The 17,321-nt window shown below is 40.3% G+C and overlaps 1 protein-coding gene across 1 annotated transcript; it reads left to right on the top strand.

The window, feature by feature from the left end:
• Positions 1-5,003: 5,003 nt before the first annotated feature.
• On the top strand, positions 5,004-12,285 carry DYNLT3 (dynein light chain Tctex-type 3). The gene is made up of 5 exons (XM_083855459.1): positions 5,004-5,094; positions 6,025-6,066; positions 7,848-7,971; positions 8,916-8,993; positions 10,062-12,285. Exons 1-5 carry the CDS (start codon positions 5,065-5,067, stop codon positions 10,136-10,138), a joined length of 351 nt encoding a protein of 116 aa, XP_083711585.1. The 5' UTR covers positions 5,004-5,064; the 3' UTR covers positions 10,139-12,285.
• The last annotated feature ends 5,036 nt before the right edge of the window (positions 12,286-17,321 follow it).

Raw genomic sequence — 17,321 nt, forward strand, 5'->3', positions numbered from 1 at the left:
CATCATCATCAAGACACATCACTAAATTTTCTTCTGTTTGGTGCCAAGGTAAATAATGAAGAGCTGGTTCCCAGGGCAGCTCTTCTTCATATCCTTTCCCCATTTTTTTCTCCTCAACTTTAGTTTTGAAGATGCTGGAAGTTTATATGAACATGAAAATCCTGAGAACATCTTTAAGGACAAGTAACAGCTTCTCCTGAGGTAGTTCACTGCACTGGTTAATCACTGCCATGCACAGCAGCAATCAGTTCTTTAGACAATTTCTTTCTATATCTTGTTAGTGCCTTGTCCTACCTCCATCCAACACTTTTTCTTCTTCATTGCCATATTTGCTTGCTGCTGGCAGGTGGCTCTAGCTCCAGTGTGTGCCTGCAGTGTGAAAGAGTGCAAGTTGCTCTTATCAAGGCTTGTTTTGTCCTGTCATGGAAACCACAACAAACATCTTGCCTTCAGTGAGCAGGTGAGCAGTTCCCAAAAAACAGCATTTCATTCAAATTTCTGCTGAAACTCCAAGATCTGAAATGTCAGCATTTCCTGTGAAATAGAAATTTAAAATACCTATTGGTTTTTATCCCCAGTGTTTGTACATATTGTACATCCCAGTATGTTTGTACAGTTTCCTGGACAAAAGGACAAGACATGACTCTGTCCACTTCCTGCTAAATCAAGTTTCAAAGCTTAGGAAGTGATGGAAGCTGTGCTCTGCTCTTTCCCCCCTCCAGCTCAGTGGTTTCTGTTTCAGTTGTCATGTTGTGTAGCAATAATGCTTCTGACTTGCTGTGTTAAAACCAAGATTTTTTTCTACACAATTGTTCAGTGGTCATTCAGCTCTTCAAAGAACTTCTACCAAGTCACTGCACTAACACAAAAACAACTCTCAGAAAAAAAAAAAAAAAAAAAAAAAACAACCACAAACAAACAAAAATCCCACAAAACCTCAGAAAAGCAAATAATTAAAACTTCTGCTGGGGTCAAGCATCCCTGATCTGGGCAGCAGAAGGAGTGCCATATAGATTATCCCAAGGGCCCATCTGATCCCCTGTTCCAATCCCCGTGGTAGTGAGTGTGTAGGAAGAGAACAAAAACAAGAGCACGGTGATTCTTCTTCCAGCCACGTGTAGCTCAGCAACTAAGTCAGAAAAATTAAACAGAATTCTACTGATTTTGTATTTCACAGCTCAACGTGGATGTGGAGGTTTAAATGTTTGCTACAATGTAAAGGATAAATCCAGACAGGAGGCTGATGATTTTGGCTGCTTTAGTATTCACAATTTTTCCTGGCTGTGCTCAGGCAGCGTAGGATCTGCATAGCCTGCACAGACTGCCACCTCTCCAGAGCAACAAATCCTCTTCAAATATTTGCTTTTTAATCAACAAGTAATTTCAACCTCACTGTTTGTTCTCTTTCTTGTTAAAAGCTCCTGTTCTGCATTTGCAAATTGAAAGCCTACAGTTCTTTCACATTTAGGGTTGTATTTCTGAGCCACTACTTTCAGCACTTTTCACATTTCCTATCACAGTTATCAGAACTGATTATACTGCCAACCCATTTACATTTTCCAGTTTGCAATTTACAGTAGTGTAATAAGGAATTAAGCAATGTTATCAGGTAATTCCTCCTAAGGAGAAGTGTGCTAGATCCTTGTTAATTTTTCTTTATTTCTCTTGTGAAACCACTAAGAGCATTAGTCATTCTCATAAAAAAAAAAAAAAAAAAAAAAAAAAAAAAAAAAAAAAAAAAAAGGAAAAGTAACAGTGATTTATGGATTTATGTGATTGAATTTAGATAAGAAATAGTGAATTTATTAGGAAAGAAAGGAAAATAACCCCTCAATAGTTGTGAAAGTTGAATAAATTTGTGTCTAAAATTAGCTCAAGCACTATTTAATACTTCCTCCTCTCTAAAGGCCACCTAGATGCTTGGCAGATGTTAACAATATGTTATTGATCCAGAGGAGGTGATTTCAAAAGCAGGTCTGCTTCAGTGCTTTATTATTCTCATCCTTTTATTATTTTTTTTAAATATTTAACATAAATCTCCCTCAGTTCTAATTAAAGGCATTATTTCTGGTCCTACCTTTCATTGCACATCAGCCCGTTAATCACCTTTTGCAGTAAATCTGACTGTGCAGTCAGAGTCATCTACAAAGAAGTCTGGGCAAGGGTGATAAAATAAATGCAGTTCCTCCACAAATCACATTTTCTAAGCTTCCTCTTGGTGCTGCCTTCAGGAAGAATTACTCTTCTGTCTGTCCCGCCATCACACTGGGCTGAGAGTTGCATTCAATGCCTGATAAACACCAAGCAGAACAAAATGACTGCTTTCTGTGCCCTTCATGGTACCCTTCAATTTATTTACTTGTTTATAACATCATACTTGGATTCCTTTTTGTTGTAATTACATATTTTTCTCTGCAGCACTGCTGCCTAGACAATTAGGCCCCATTTTGTAGTTGTGCATTTGATGTCCTGTTTTTTATGAAATCTCTCGTTGTTGTTTTCTCCGACCTATTCAGTATTTTTAGTTTTGATCCTGTCATTCAGTGTGCTTGCAACTTCTTTCAACATGCTGTCAATAACAAGCTTTTATGAGCATCTTTTTATTCCATTATTGAAGTTATTGTGACTAATACTAATTAGCCCTTAGAGCAAAAACCCACCCATCTTCTTGCATTTATTCCTCCTACTTTTATAAGCCTTTATTAGCAATGATTGGTTAGTTTTTCCCCAGATTACACATTCTTATGTGGGAGAGCATAAAAAGACAAATTTACTACAAAACAACACACCTATTCTGCATTTCCTCTTCATCCATTGAACCAGCTGTCCTCCCAAAGAATAAAATCAGATTATTTGACATATACTCTTGACATATCCGTGTTGGATGCTCATGGGTGATGCTGGGTGTTTATTTGTAAACACTTCCTGCATTAATATTGTTTTGTCATTTTGTTATTTTTCTAGTGGCTCTCTGGATATGGAGCTGAGCCTGATGGACTCTGCATTTCCTTGGACCTCCTGCTATCCCCTTATCTACAAAGTGTAGCTGGAGAGGAATTTTGCATTAGAATCTACAAACACTCACATATACACACATATTCATAATCATTCAAGAACCCTTTTTATTTTCCATGTGATTCAGTGGCATAATTATTGCTAATATTAAAAAAACCCCCAACCTTTATTTCAATATTTCTAAACAGAACAGAAAACCGCCTAGGAACTCTTTTTGTTTTATACTATACTGCATCTAAAGATGCAGATGTAAAGATGTGAGATCTCTAAATGATACAAAGGATAAAAATATCCACAGAAGGCAAGGATAAGTTATTTAAGCACTGTTAGCTTTGTCTACAGGATGCCAATGCATATACAACAAATGCTTCCACTAGCTTTTATTTCACTAAAAGCCAGCATGCAATTTCATCCCTAGCTTAGCTCACAAAAGTACTGCAGAGGTCACAGAAAAAAAGGAAACTTTTATACTGCAGGAGATTTTCTTTCCTGTGTTTTCCTATGACCACATCCCTCTGCACTTGCTCATAAAGATTTGCTTTTGAGGAGGTTTAGTCTTCACCTTCAGTTTTCTCCTTCCATGGCCATTAGCAAATACTAAACATGAAAGCTATGTCAAGAGCAAGGCAATAAAAATGGCTTAATTTTACTTCCTTCTGCATTTCATGCTTTTCAAACACAATCTTTCCAATGAATGTATAATTAAGACTAAACAAGAGACCCTTTTGTAAAGTAAGTGTCTACATGTCCAAACATATTCCACTGACATTGGAACTAGAAACCTAGGTCTTCTCTGTCATGTTTAGTCTGGTTTGGAAGTACAGGAGAAATGCAGGAGAAATCACAGGAAAAAATCTCCACAAGATTCCCAGATCCTCCCCAGTAAAAATAATAGTAATCATTTAAAAAACCCACATTAGAACAACAACAAAAATCCCACCCTTTGAAAACTCTGCAGTTTTGTAAGAGGTGCCTTTCCTGTTTCCCAGGCAACTTCAGAGACACAGCAAAGATATGATGTATTTATATATATATGTGTGTGTCTGTGTCTAGGTATTGAGTGAAATGAAACTCAGGATCAATTACTAATGAAGTAGAATTTAAGGAACCAGAAATTAAGTTAGCCCTTTTTTTCGTACCTTTGGTGGCAACATTATTGGTAACTAATGGTAACTTTGTATGGATTAATTGACACTGATTCATTCCAATCAGAGGGAAAAGGGGGGCACAGGAAGGCAGAGGGGTGTGACGGCTCCATTGGAGAACCCACTCCTGGGGGAGCTTTGCACGTCCAGCAAAGGATTTCCCAAGAGTAACAACACAGCAGAGAAAGTTTATCCGCTCTTGGAGGGACGGTGCTGACACACGGCCCGGCAGTGCCGAGGGCTCGGAAGCGGCTGCCCCGCTGTGGATCCCGGGGAGGAGCCCTCGCTCAGTCAGTCACAGAATCATAAAATGGTTTGGGTTGGAAGAGACATTAAACACCGTCCTGTTCCAACCACCCTGCCATGGGCAGGGACACCTTCCACTCGAGCAGGAGTTCGGAGCCCCATCCAGCCTGGCCCTGAACACAGCCAGGGCTGGGGCACCCACAGCTCCTCTGGCAGCCTGTGCCAGGGCCCCTCCACCCTCACAGTCAAGAATTGCTTCCTAACATCCAATATAAACCTACACTCCCAGTTTGAAGTCATTCCTCCTCGTCCTGTCACTACACGCTCTGTAAATAGTCTTGCCCCATTTTTCCTTCAGGCTCCCTTCAGGCACTAGAAGGCCGCAATGGGGTCACCCCAAACCCTTCTCCCAAAGCTGAACAACCCCAACTCCCTCCTCCTCTCCTCCATCCCTCTGATCAACTCGGTGTCCACCACTGGACTCTCTCCAAGGACATGTCCCTGTCCTTGCTGAGCTGGGGACCTTTCCACCCTTCCCTTCCCTCCCCGGCCCCTGGGGAGCCCCGCCCGGCCCGGCCCGGCCCTGCCCGCCCGGCGGAGGCGGAGCCGCGCAGGACTCGCTGCCGCTGCCGGAACCGCCGCCGCCCGCGCCGGGGCCATGGAGGAGTTTCACCCCCACAACGATGAGGTAGGAAGGGCCGCCGAGTCTCACCCTTGCTGAGCCCGGGGCCCTCCGTGCCACAGGGCCCGGGGGGTGGATGTTCCCTCCGGGAAGGAGCCGCTGCCGCCGGGGCTGTCAGGCTGCGGCCATTTTTCCAGGGAAAACTCCCATTTCCATGGGAAAATCCCAAGGAGTGCCGGGCCCGGTCAGCGCCGCGGGCTGGTCCTGACAGTACGAGCCGAGGAGCCGAGCCCTCCCCGGGAGCCGCTTCGGGGCTCTGGCCACCGGTTTTCACATAAAAATAAATCAAAACTCCAAACAACTTAAACGTTAATGCCCTTGAGGTTTCCGCCCCTGCCCGAGTGTTCGGAGTTCATGGCTGTGAACACAAGGGAACGTGTCACGATTCCTTTGTGAGCCAAGCCAGGTGCCCATGGGCAGGAAGGGAAGGAGTAGGAAATGCCATGGGCAGGAAGGAGTAGAAAATAGGAATTAAAACCTGCGCTTGACAAAGGTATTTGGGTACGGTAATGACTGTGCAAACCAGTCTGTCAGATATTGGGTTTGTTAACTGTGTGTTGTTGCCCTTGGGAAACAAGAGGTAACCTGTGGCTTAGCAAGTTTGTGACTCCAGTAAAAACACAGATTAGGACCCAGAGGAAAAAAAATGTCGTTTAATTTTTACTGGAGCATATTCCTGTGACAAGCATAGATATGGTGGAATTTAATCTTGACAGAAAATGTAAAGTAAACCTGTTTCAAAGTTCACTGTGGTCTGAGCTTTTTGGCCTCACTTAAACATCACTAGAAGAGCAATGCTAAATAACAAATGTATGGAGCCGAGGAAAAAGAGTAATATTTTTAAATTGTAATAACAGACTACAATGCAAATAACTAATCATTATGTGTAATTTGTTTACTTTTCTGACAAATAATAATAATTCACTTCTGTTGCAGATGATCTTCAATGCTGATGAGGCCCACAACATAGTTAAGGAGGTAGGTTTTAGCTAACAGCTGTATTTCAAAGAAATTCTTTACCATACTTTGCACAGTAGTAGAAGTAGTTATCCTTCTTGACTATCCCAGATAAATATAAAATTAAATAGAATTAGTATTTATATAAAGACAGAATATAACTTGGAGCTGCTTTAAGCTTCATCTTATTGCTGTCTTCAACTACCTAAAGAGGAGAAGGTAGATGAGAGTCACGATGACAGTCACAAGCTGCAAGGGAAATTCACTCCCAATTTACTTTTTCCCATTTCTTCAGCTACAGAATCACTGGAGAGGTTGCAGGGACAGCTTGCTGAGTCTTCATCCTTAGAGATTTTTAAAACTTGACTGGACAAGGCCTTGAACAATGTTATCATACTTGGAAGTTAGCCTCGGCATGTGTGGGAGGTTGCACTCTATGAGCTCCTTGTTCTAGCTTTTAAAATATTTTTTTGACAGAGAAAGAACAGGGTGAAAGTGAGTAGCCTGATAGTCTAAATTAAATACCTAGTAACTAAAAGTGATTAATGAGAAGCCTGTGGCTCCCAGATGCTCTCAGGTTTTGCAGGAAAATAGTGTTTTGAGATGGAGGTTTCTAGAGGGACTCTGCAGGTCCTTTCCCACCTGCACTTTCTGAAGCTGCTCCAGTACTCTACAGCCAGCTCTTGGATGTTAGATAAACAACAATTTAGCCCTTTATGTAACTGTCCCTGCCTTGTAAAGCCAAACACGGTGTGGCACTCCAGACACTGGGAGTAAAGCCAAACGTTTCTGCCTCTGATTGGAGGCTTCACCAGGGCCAAGGAACTCCAGCACTGGGTACATCTCTGGAAGGACCAAAATCTCTGAGGGGTCTTGTCCCTCTTCTGTCTTCCATTGTGTTTTGTGACTGTTTGTTTCCACTTTGGCCAGCTTTGTGCAGTGTGGCCAGAATTAACTGGGCTTTTCAAAATCTGGGACACAGGTCTCTTACACAGCCTGTTAGTGGGGGATTAGTGCATGGGATACATCTTACTGAGTCAGAGGAGAGCACAGTTTTATTTCTCTTACCTTTTCCAGGTGTGTGTTTCTTAAGTGAATTCCTCAACTTTAAAAAGCATCCATCAGCACATAGTTCTGAATTTCTCAGGAGCAGAGAATGCAAAGGTTACAGTTTGAGAGAAGGATTTTTGTTCAGTCATTTTAAGTTTAAGCAAGTGTTGGCCAATCTGTAGCTGTGGGAGAACATCCAATTTTCAAGCAGTTCAGTTGTTTTTTATGCTGCAAGATACGACCCATGAGTATCTTCCCCATCTTTTAACAGGGACGTGCATTTCACTGTTGCCACTGTATCCCTGAAGGTTTTGGAATTTTGCTTAAATGCTCTGAAAGGTTGGCCAGCCCAGGCTGATACTATTGATTTGAGTAGTGCCATCCCCATTACAGCAGTTTCTGAAAGGCAAACTGGGGCTGGCAGTCATTAGGAACAGTAGGATGTGTTAGGATCTTCACTGGTAAATAGATCCATTCACTTGGTATCCAAAGTTTATGGCTAAGGTCTTTCCTGCACGAAATGTTTAGTCAGACCCTCATTTTTATACCTGTAATATTGTGGTAAATATGTACTAAAGATAAATTTCCAAGAAGGGTAATTTTACTTCCCATTCAGCAGCTGATACCTAATGAACTCAAGTGATTTAAGGTAACTTAACTGCCAGAAAAAAATCCCTCAGATTATGCAAAACATTTTATAATTCTACATTTTAAAGAGTGTTTACTGTAAGTATTTTTTCCCTCTGTTCTAGTGCATAGAAAGTGTTTTAGGCAAGGCAGATTATAATCAGAACAAAGTCAACCAATGGACTGCTGCTATAGTGGAACAGTCGCTGACCCATCTGGTGAAACTTGGGAAAACCTATAAGTACATTGGTAAGTACAACAGCTGTACTTGTAGCACAGGCAATCACAATAAATAATTCCTGAAAGGTTCAGGGGAATGCTATAAATAAAACAGAGCAGGTACCTGAACTCTTCTGTTACACAGATTTTTAGTAATACCTATGGTAAAGCTCTGGCAGTTTTACCTGGGCTGAGCATGCTGGCAACACTTAACACAGAAGATTACATGTTACATGGTCTTTCCTGATTGTTAAGCTACTCCAAGACAATTATATCAACCTATTAGTATCAGTTCAGGAAAAAAATTGCTATCATGAATAATATTTCCAGTCAGATTAGGCCTCCTCTAAATAGAAACATCTGGAAGACTTTAGACCTGTACACAGAGTCATGTCCCATTCATTTATGTGCATACCTGTGGAAGGAAAAAAAGGTAAATAAGAAAGTAACCCATTTTGGTCCTTTTGTGGAGTTTTGATGTAATAGCAAGTGTTTGCATTCTGTTCTGTTTTGAAAGTCTTGGATTCAGGTTGTCAGTGGTTTTTTGACTGTTGCAGGTCAGTCTAGAAAAGCTGCACATTACTGGGCTGTGGTTTCAGAGAGGGGTCAACAAGTATTTTTGGGAAACAACTCTCATCAAGTGTGACTTCTGCTGTACCTGTGAGGATAACACCTGCAATCCCATTCCGAGGGGCACAAGCTATATCTAAGTAGTTTAAAAGATAAAAACCATAATCCTATTAGCCAGTGTTTTGTTGAAGCTGTTGTCTTCATGTGGGTAAAAATAATCATGAAATGAATAACAAGTTCTGGAGAAAAATACTGGGGCCAAAGGGATTGTCAAAAAAAGGTTTTGCCTTAGCTGAATGCCACATGCCAGTCCTCTGAAAATGTAATACAGGCTCGAGTTAGTAAATGCTGAATGATTCACCTCTTCTGCTGTAATTCCCTGGTTTTGTGCCTGTGCCTTGCAGTTACCTGTGCGGTGATGCAGAGGAGTGGAGCTGGTCTCCACACAGCGAGCTCATGCTTCTGGGATACCACAACTGATGGTGAGTTTCCCCATTCAAACAGACAGTTTGTAATAAGAGAAATGTTACTTCTTGCTCAGTTGTAGTAGTTGGGTTGAACATTTTGGGAGTGACTGTGGAAGCAGTAGTTTTGAGGATGAGGTGTTTGTTTACCATCCCAGCAAAATGTTATCAGTCAGTGCTGGCATTAGGAGCAGTTGTTTTGTAAATTATGAGAAGCAGGAATAGAAGAGCCTTTCATTCTGAAACAAGAGTCAAAACATTTAATCCTCTCAGCTGAAGAGTCAGAAAACATTGCTCACAGTAAATACATGTGGGTAGCCCTAAACATACCTGCTTGCTGTGAGGGGACAGCTACTTTGGAGGAGAAAAGAACTTAGTGAAAAATAGAAATAGTTTGACTTACTTACGTGTTTCAGCTGTGTAACTGTCAGCCAGGGTTTGGATACATTGTATTGCTTCAAAATTAGTTCTAAATAGATTTTTTTCACAGGTTGAGAATATTACAGGCAAACAAAATTAAAATAATTTGTTGTCTGTCACAGATTCAGAAAGATTGTTTTAGAAGAGGGTGCCATGGTTTAAGTTTAAAAGAGAGAGGGCCTCAGAAAGTCAACCAAGCTTAAAAAGAAATCATAATATAAAGTTAAATAAACACAGTTTAATCTCCATGTTTCTTTTGCTTGTAAGGCGTTGATACAACAGAAGAGCAAGAACAACAGAAAGTAAAATACACTGGAATATATTTGATCCAGTCCCTTTTCTGATTTCTTGTCTGATTGTTATACCAATTTCAGTATGGGAATTTCAAGGATTTTTGCAATTTCAGCTTTTAAAGAAAGTTACTGGAATGGTTCTGTCCTGTTAACTGTCTTAAGTTTACAATGCTCACATTAGGTAGCAAACAATGTATAAATTAATGAAAATGTTTTGAGGATTTTAGTTTTTTTACAGTCAAGCTGACATACTACTATTTCTCTTAAGTTACGACTTAAATGTACATAGTAATCTGGCATAATTTACACTTCAATAAAGTGACTGTAGTAAAGACAGTGGAACTCTATTTTAATTTGTAATAATCTCTTCCAGGAACCTGCACAGTGAGATGGGAAAACAGAACCATGAACTGCATTGTCAATGTGTTTGCTGTTGCTATTATCCTGTAGCTGATTGGAAGAGAAATAGGAGCAACACCGAAGCCTTTAAAAAAATAAATCATCCTAACATATGGCTAAATATTTCAAACTATTATTTGTTTCTGTATGAGGAGCATACAGAATTTCTCTACAGAGAGCATACAGTCTAAGCCAGTTCTCATAGATTAGTTATCTGAAAGCTAGCAAAAGAAATGTAATATATATATATGTATCTATCTAAAGAGAAAAATTTAGTAATTTAAATATTTACAGGTATGTTAATGAAGAGTTGCCACAAAGATCAGTAGAATTTATGTCAAAGCTAATATCAAAGATATTTTATTCCAGAGGATAAAAACACATCAAAGGAAATGTCAAAGGGCAAGCAAGACCTCTCAGGATTATGATGCCTTTGGGAACAAATTATGAACACAATTCAGAGTGGATATACTGTAAACAATACTGGTTCTCCATGCTTGATTAAACAAAGCAGACTCTCCTTTGGAATGCTGGTGCTTGTGAAATTGCATGAGCATCACTTTTTGGTCAAGCATGGATGTTTACATGGACACCAGATCCAGGTAAGCTTTTCCCCTGGAGGCAGAGGAGAGTTTTGCTGGGACAGAGGTGAAATGTACCCAGTCCTAGCAGAATTCTAATTTGTCTTCAAATGAAGAGCATAATATTTGTTAGCAATTCAGGGAAATGTGCTGGGGATCCGATACTAGCCCTTAATTCATAATTTATAAATCTGAAAACATTCTGAAGGTACTTAAATTTGATTTTATTCCATGACTACAGAATTTGTGACAAGCACTTTATTGATTCCTCATGCAGTAGCCAGGAGCTAGGGCAGTATGACTGCACCCATGCTCCAAGTAGGATTAAAGTGATCAGTGGGAAGGCACACACATTTCTAGAGGCTCTTGTTAGCTTTGAAAGTATTTATCAAAGTAATGTATATGTTCTTTTATATAAGAGTTTTCCGATGTTCTCTAAGTATAGAACTGAATCTTAGTCCTGTGAAATAAAACAGTTAAGTTTTCTGCACTAAGAATTCCCCTCCTTTAAAGATTTATGCAAGTGCTTAACTTTGCTCATCTGATGAGTCTTAACTTGAAATATTCCACGTGGAAAAAAAAAAAGCATTTGCACACCTGCAAGTATTTGCTGGATTGGGGCCTACATTTTTGTTGATAAATGCACAAATTATATGATTAAGAGATGTATCAATACCAAAAATGCCTAAATGATTGCTGCCACTAAGTGGCAGCTGCATTAAGTTGTTTTCTCAGATGCTGCTTAAGGATAGAATTTTTTGTTTATGCTGTATGTCTTTGAAAGAGACTGGTAACAGCCTAACAGTACTGTGGGACTGTTTTGAATTTTAAGAAATGAATATTAAAGCACTATCATGCAGTTTGGTTTGGTTTGGGTTGTTTTTCAGGTAACTGACTATTAGGGTATGAAACAAGTGTCCTGTGCAAAGAGCAAGCTAAAGAATATTTTACTGCTTAAATTGTGTGTATGTGTAGCTAATGTGACACTACAGAAGGAGCCCTGTGTATGTGTAGTTTACAAGATGTTCAAAATATTTTGCTTTGCAGACAAATAAAATTCTGCTTTTACCGAAGTGCAAGTAAAATTAATACTGTAATACTGCATTTGCCAAAGGCAAGTGTTATGTGAAAATGTGTGTGTATATTGTACTGACCTTCAAATGTAGATTAATAGTTAAGCATTATTTGGATTATGATAGAAATTTCTGAATTAGGTTCCAGCATCCAAGAGCAAATTGTGGAACTGACAAAAATACAGTAATTTCCCTCATATTTGGGATTGTGCAATGTGAAAAAGTATGTGGGGCAGCACCTGGAAAAAGTTTGGTATGATCAGTATGGTTAAAGAAATGGGTGAGTAAAAGCAGTGGTGGCTGTCATGTTCCTGTTGTAGGTATTGAGGTGCAAGTATCAGAAGAAATATTCCACATAGCCACTTGTAATCTTATTTGGTATTTTTGCTTTACTTGAAAACCAGATGCACTTACTAAGACTATCAGTGTAATGAGGCCGGGTGAAGATCATCCTGCAGGAGAACCCTGGAAAGTACTGCTTAATTATATGACTGTTTCATTTTTCTTTTGACCAAAAAAAAAATAAAGTTTTGCCTTAGTTGTATTTTGCTTTGTGTTCTTGATCAATATAAAAAGTACCTGAGAAAAATATTCTTCTTACTTCCCTTCACTTGTCTACAGTAGTGAGAACTTGGAAAATACATTGAAGATGCATTTTAGAGACAAGATCTTGTAGAAGTCCTGTTCCAGGCTTGGCTTAATTTCTTATACTTATATTTCTTACACCACTATTTCTCACACCTTTCCCCTATTGTGAATCTTGGTGGTGCAAATTAAAGCTTTTTTACTACAGAAAGGTTATTATGAAACTCTGGGCAAAGTATTTTCATTCTGCTTCGTTCCTAGTAAACCAAATTTGTTTTCTGCCTTTCTTTTCCCCATCCTCTGTGGGTACACAAAGCTACTTTTAACTCCTAACAAATGCTGAACATTATTACCTGCTTTTCCAAGTAGTCCATTTCAAGGATAAATCTATGAATTGCAGGCTATGAAAGCCCACAGCATTTCACTGGTATTTTCTATCAATACATATTTTCTTTGTGGTGGCAATCAGGGGCATGAGTTAACAATGGGGATCTTATTATTGGTAATAAGGTACAGCCCGTGTAGAGGGAGCTCTGTGTTCCCATGGATGATTTCATGATGAAAGACACCTGCTGTTCTTCCCACGCAGGTTTTGTTAATGTAAACAGAGAAGTGCGAAAGTAAGGGAGCAGATTTGTTACTTTCCTTCTTATTGCCTGCTGGGTGTCTGCCAGCAACTCGTTATCTTTCTGACGGCTGTGATCCCATTACACTCGATCTGTGCCACCAGTACAAAATCTGGTGTGTTCAACTCACATTCATGCAATCTAAAGCACTCACAGAAGCCTCTGAAATCCCAGCTTACAGCTAGGCCTTGTGGAGTTGGACATGAATGTCAGCACATTGATATTTTAAATACACCATAAAAGAAACTTTTAGCTCCTAGTAGCCTGTATGCATCAGTACAGGCAGCTGGGGTTTGTTCTAATCCAGAGAGCAGTTCCTGTAATGAGCAATTCTTACCTGGTTATTGGGATGTGCCTTTCTGCCTCCTGTGAGGTCTGACAAGGTCATTTTGTTCCCATTTAATTTGGAGAGGGATGTTTTAGCACTGTCATGGTGTTAGTGAAAGCACAGAGCCAGTTACACCCCCATGAGAATATCCTGAGTCAGCAAGTTCTGTCTGTGTGCTGCAGGACCTTCCAGGCTCAAAGGCAGCAGCAGTTTGTGTCTCAGGGAGTATCAGCTCAGAGGTGATATCCTGTAAATGCAGCCATAAACCCAGTTGTACCCTGCCTCCAAAGCTGTGCAGTCACCTTTATATTTTGTTACTTGTGAGCTGCTCTGCCTGCTGGGTCTGTGCCAGGTAAAGAGTCTGTGGACATTGGCTGTGTATGGAATGGTTTCTCTCTCCCCCTTCCTCAAAGCTGCAGCCAAACACCACGAGCCCACCGAGGGGGATTTTTCTATTTCAATGAGTAAATCGCTACTGAGTAACTCCCATATTCCACCAAGCATCTGTTTTCAGACACAGGAAACATATGTAGCAGCAGCTTTATTTCTTACATAAAAGTTTTCTAAAAAGAAACAGGGTGGTGTTAGAGAGACAGCTGCAAACACCCCACCCAACATCGATCTAAAGTGACTTGAAAAGGGGAAAAAGAGTCACAGAAACACCTCCCTGATCATTGTGGTTTGTGTCAGGCACCCTCATGCAAAGTAACTACTGGGGTCACAGAGCACAAGTACTTGAAGCAGAAGAGAGGTCAAGGCAAGTTTTGTAGAGACACTAATATTTTAAAAATTTACAGTTTTACTCTATTGATCAGTTAATAATGGAGTTTGTAATCTATGCTTATGAGACTTCACAGCGCAGAGACAACAGAGTTCAGCATCAAAGCCATCAAAATCCCCCATCCAGAGGGGAAGGTGGGGAGATGGACTTGGCTGGCTCAGTTGCAACACATTCAAACTTCTTGGTAATCAGCAGGTTCTCCTCCTCATAGGCCTATATTGGATGTGATTAAAATAATTTCTAAACAGCACCTCCTAGACAGAATGAAATGTTATCATCCTACCTACAAAACATCTACACATGTGTAATCACATTAGGAAGAAATCAAACATTCCCTGCTCTATGATTTTGTAGAGTTTACTGTGATTTTTGAGGCATCTGTTATTCAGCGTTTATTCATGACCAGCTGGGTAAATTTAGAGGTTGGGGGAAGGGGGATGAATGAAATTAAGTCCTTATTTGACAAAAAGTAGTATGATCTTTCTATGGAACTTTAATACACACACACATGTATATATTTCTAAGTGTGTTCATCCCTTTCTATTTATTCATATTCCAAACGATTTTGAGTCAGATGGAGACAATATTTTTCATTTAGAATTTCATCTCTTGCTGCTTATTTCCACTTCACCAATGTCTAGGTATCAAGACAAGTACTCCAACAGTGTCCATAAAAACAAATATCCAAACAGAGATAATACAATTCAGCATTTAGATATTAGCCAGCAGAAGTGAGAGGGTGAGGTAACAGCAAATTTGTGACTGCCTTTAATGGCGCTCACAGCACTCTGCTCCAAGCAGTCATAACTTTATCCAACCTCTGTCAATAACTCTGCGGACTTTTTTTTTTTTTTTTTTTTTTTTTTTTTTTTTTTTTTTTTTTTTTTTTTTTTTGGTGTGTGTGTGTGTGTGTGTGTGTGCTTGTGTGGTCTTCTACAGCAACTGTTGAAAGTGGTCTGGCCAAATCTCACAAGAATCTGCTGCAGGGTTTCAAGTGAGGTAATTTGTTAGTCTGAAATATATTCATGACCATGTAAGAACCTCACACAAGAGTGCTGCAATAGCTGTATAGTGTTCATGCCTGAGTTAAATGTTTTAGGAAATTAATCTTACACAGTAGGCACAGTTGTAGCTGGGTGGTGTGGTGATGTTGTGAGCAAATTGTAGTTGCCTATTTCATTACAGATCCTCTGAGCAGTAGTTGAAATGACTTTTTGTAGGGGAAAAACTATGCAAAAGCTGGCTTTAGAAAGGAAGGAACTGAGAAGATTTAAATTAAAATTTATATCTGGATCATCTGAGGCTTAGGGATCAGAGCTGAGATCTTCAAAGCTCATCTCTTTGTAGCACTGCTTTGACATCATAAGCAACTTACACAGTTGCCTTAGGGGCGTGTGTCTGTGCAAAGTTCAGGCTTTGTTTGAGTAACAACTGGAAAATGCATGCTTTCCATCTTGGTCTCCATGGGTTGCTTCCCATGAAGCAAACCCAGACCCCTCTGAACGAGCAGTTCTGCTGCTGTTCCAGGGACAGCTACAGCAGGAGAGCAGTGGCCTGGGGTGGCTGGTGTGGGGCCAGGCACGGAGGAAATGCCCTGGCTGCAGGCTTAGAAGTTGTAGTTATGGCAAGCAACAGAAATTTGTTACACAACAGCCAGGGGCAGTTATGGTTGTGCCATTCCTCTTGTAACCCATATTTTCTGTGAAATTGTCACAGCCTCCAGGAAACACAAGGCTGCCAACTGCCTGTCTTTGCTGGCTGGCAGATACCCCACAGATGCTCTTCTTCTTTCCCCTCTGGGAATTCCGGAGTCAGGGCCACAGCTGCAGCTGTGAGCTGGGTGTGACAGTCACCCACCCATCTCCTGACTTGGGCTGGTTTGGTATTACCTCTTGAGCCCAGTAAAAGTTTTTGTACTCATGCTTAACTACAGATGTGACATACTTTTGGTATCAGCTTTGCTTCTATTTAAAATGCCCTCCCTTGAGAAGAGACACGGGACTAACATTCATGTGTTAGATCACAAGAGTAATGATATCTATTGATGCTGAAGAGATGTCAGTGAATTAAATATAAATCTGGTGTTGCATATTGCCAACCTCCTTCATTCACCCACTGCAGCTGGTCAAGCAGCTGCACAATCTCCTAAATACTTTCCCTTTTATAACCCAAACTTGAAACTGATAAAAGCAAAGCAGAGAGGCAGTGTGGAGGGGCAAGGAAAACACCAACAGCTGAAACAGAAACTGAAGAAAGAATTGAGCTTCCAATTTACTTCTTATTTTCCACACTCCAACTCATAGAGCCAACCCTGACATGCATCTGAATTTAAAAAAACTGGTCTCTATCCCTCCCTTTTTCAGTAATCTGTTCATTCCTTCAGCTCCTGCCTCATTTCTTTAGGAAAACAGATTAAACGAATAAGCCTAACTTGGTAACTGATCCTAATCAAACTGTAGCCACTGGAATGTGTGTTTCTGGTTCTCCAGAACAGTAGTAGCTGTAGCAGCAGTAGTAGTATTGTTATTCTCACAGTATTATTACTGTATCATCCAGAAGCACTAAGTTTGGAACAATGCCCAGCTATGCTGTATGTTATCTAAACATAAAAGAAAATCCCAACCGCAGTCTCAAAGCCATTCAGTTTGACTGTGGAGAGAAAACCGAAATGGATGGACACAAGAAGTCCTAGGAACACAGAGAAATAATATCAAGTGCTCCAAATCTGGTGGTCCTAGGAATGATTTTGAGTCCAGCAGTTGTCTCAAGATGAGGACAGAGATGAAGTCTCTGAGAAAGGACAACTGCTGAACATGTTGGTGCTGACTGTTGGGAGCAAAACAACTGAGGGGTAGGAACTTTGCTACTTGGAAAATTTATTCACAGCACTGAGAGTCACACTGAGCTAAAAGTCAGACAGAAGAAAGTTCAAGATGAAAATGGGAGAATCAACAACACTATAAAATAATTTTCAGGTATAGATGGAAGAAAAGAAATTTGGTAGTTGTATTAGCAAGAAATTGTTTCTATTAGCTTTTTAAAAGATGAGAGCATTCTTGATTTGGGTGGGGAACAAGACAATGAGGTGAGAGATTCCCTTTGTAGCATGTGTGACATTTACAAGGTATGCAAAGTCCTGGGCAAACTTTCCCATGGACACTTTCCCCAGCAGGAGTAAATACCTACTCGGCATGTAAGGGAGCTCTTTGCCAGCTTGCCTTGCCGGTAGTTCTCTGCTGATACTGTTCCTTAAGCAACTA

The sequence above is a fragment of the Zosterops lateralis genome (genome assembly GCF_965231275.1).
Source record: "Zosterops lateralis genome assembly, chromosome: 2".
NCBI lineage: Eukaryota > Metazoa > Chordata > Aves > Passeriformes > Zosteropidae > Zosterops > Zosterops lateralis.

Bases quoted from the DNA above. Each gene is read 5' to 3' on its own strand.
- DYNLT3 (XM_083855459.1), top strand. From the start codon at position 5,065: ATGGAGGAGTTTCACCCCCACAACGATGAG. The intron at 5,095-6,024 runs GTAGGAAGGGCC...CTTCTGTTGCAG, and splicing joins TTCACCCCCACAACGATGAG to ATGATCTTCAATGCTGATGA. The intron at 8,994-10,061 runs GTGAGTTTCCCC...AATCTCTTCCAG, and splicing joins CTGGGATACCACAACTGATG to GAACCTGCACAGTGAGATGG.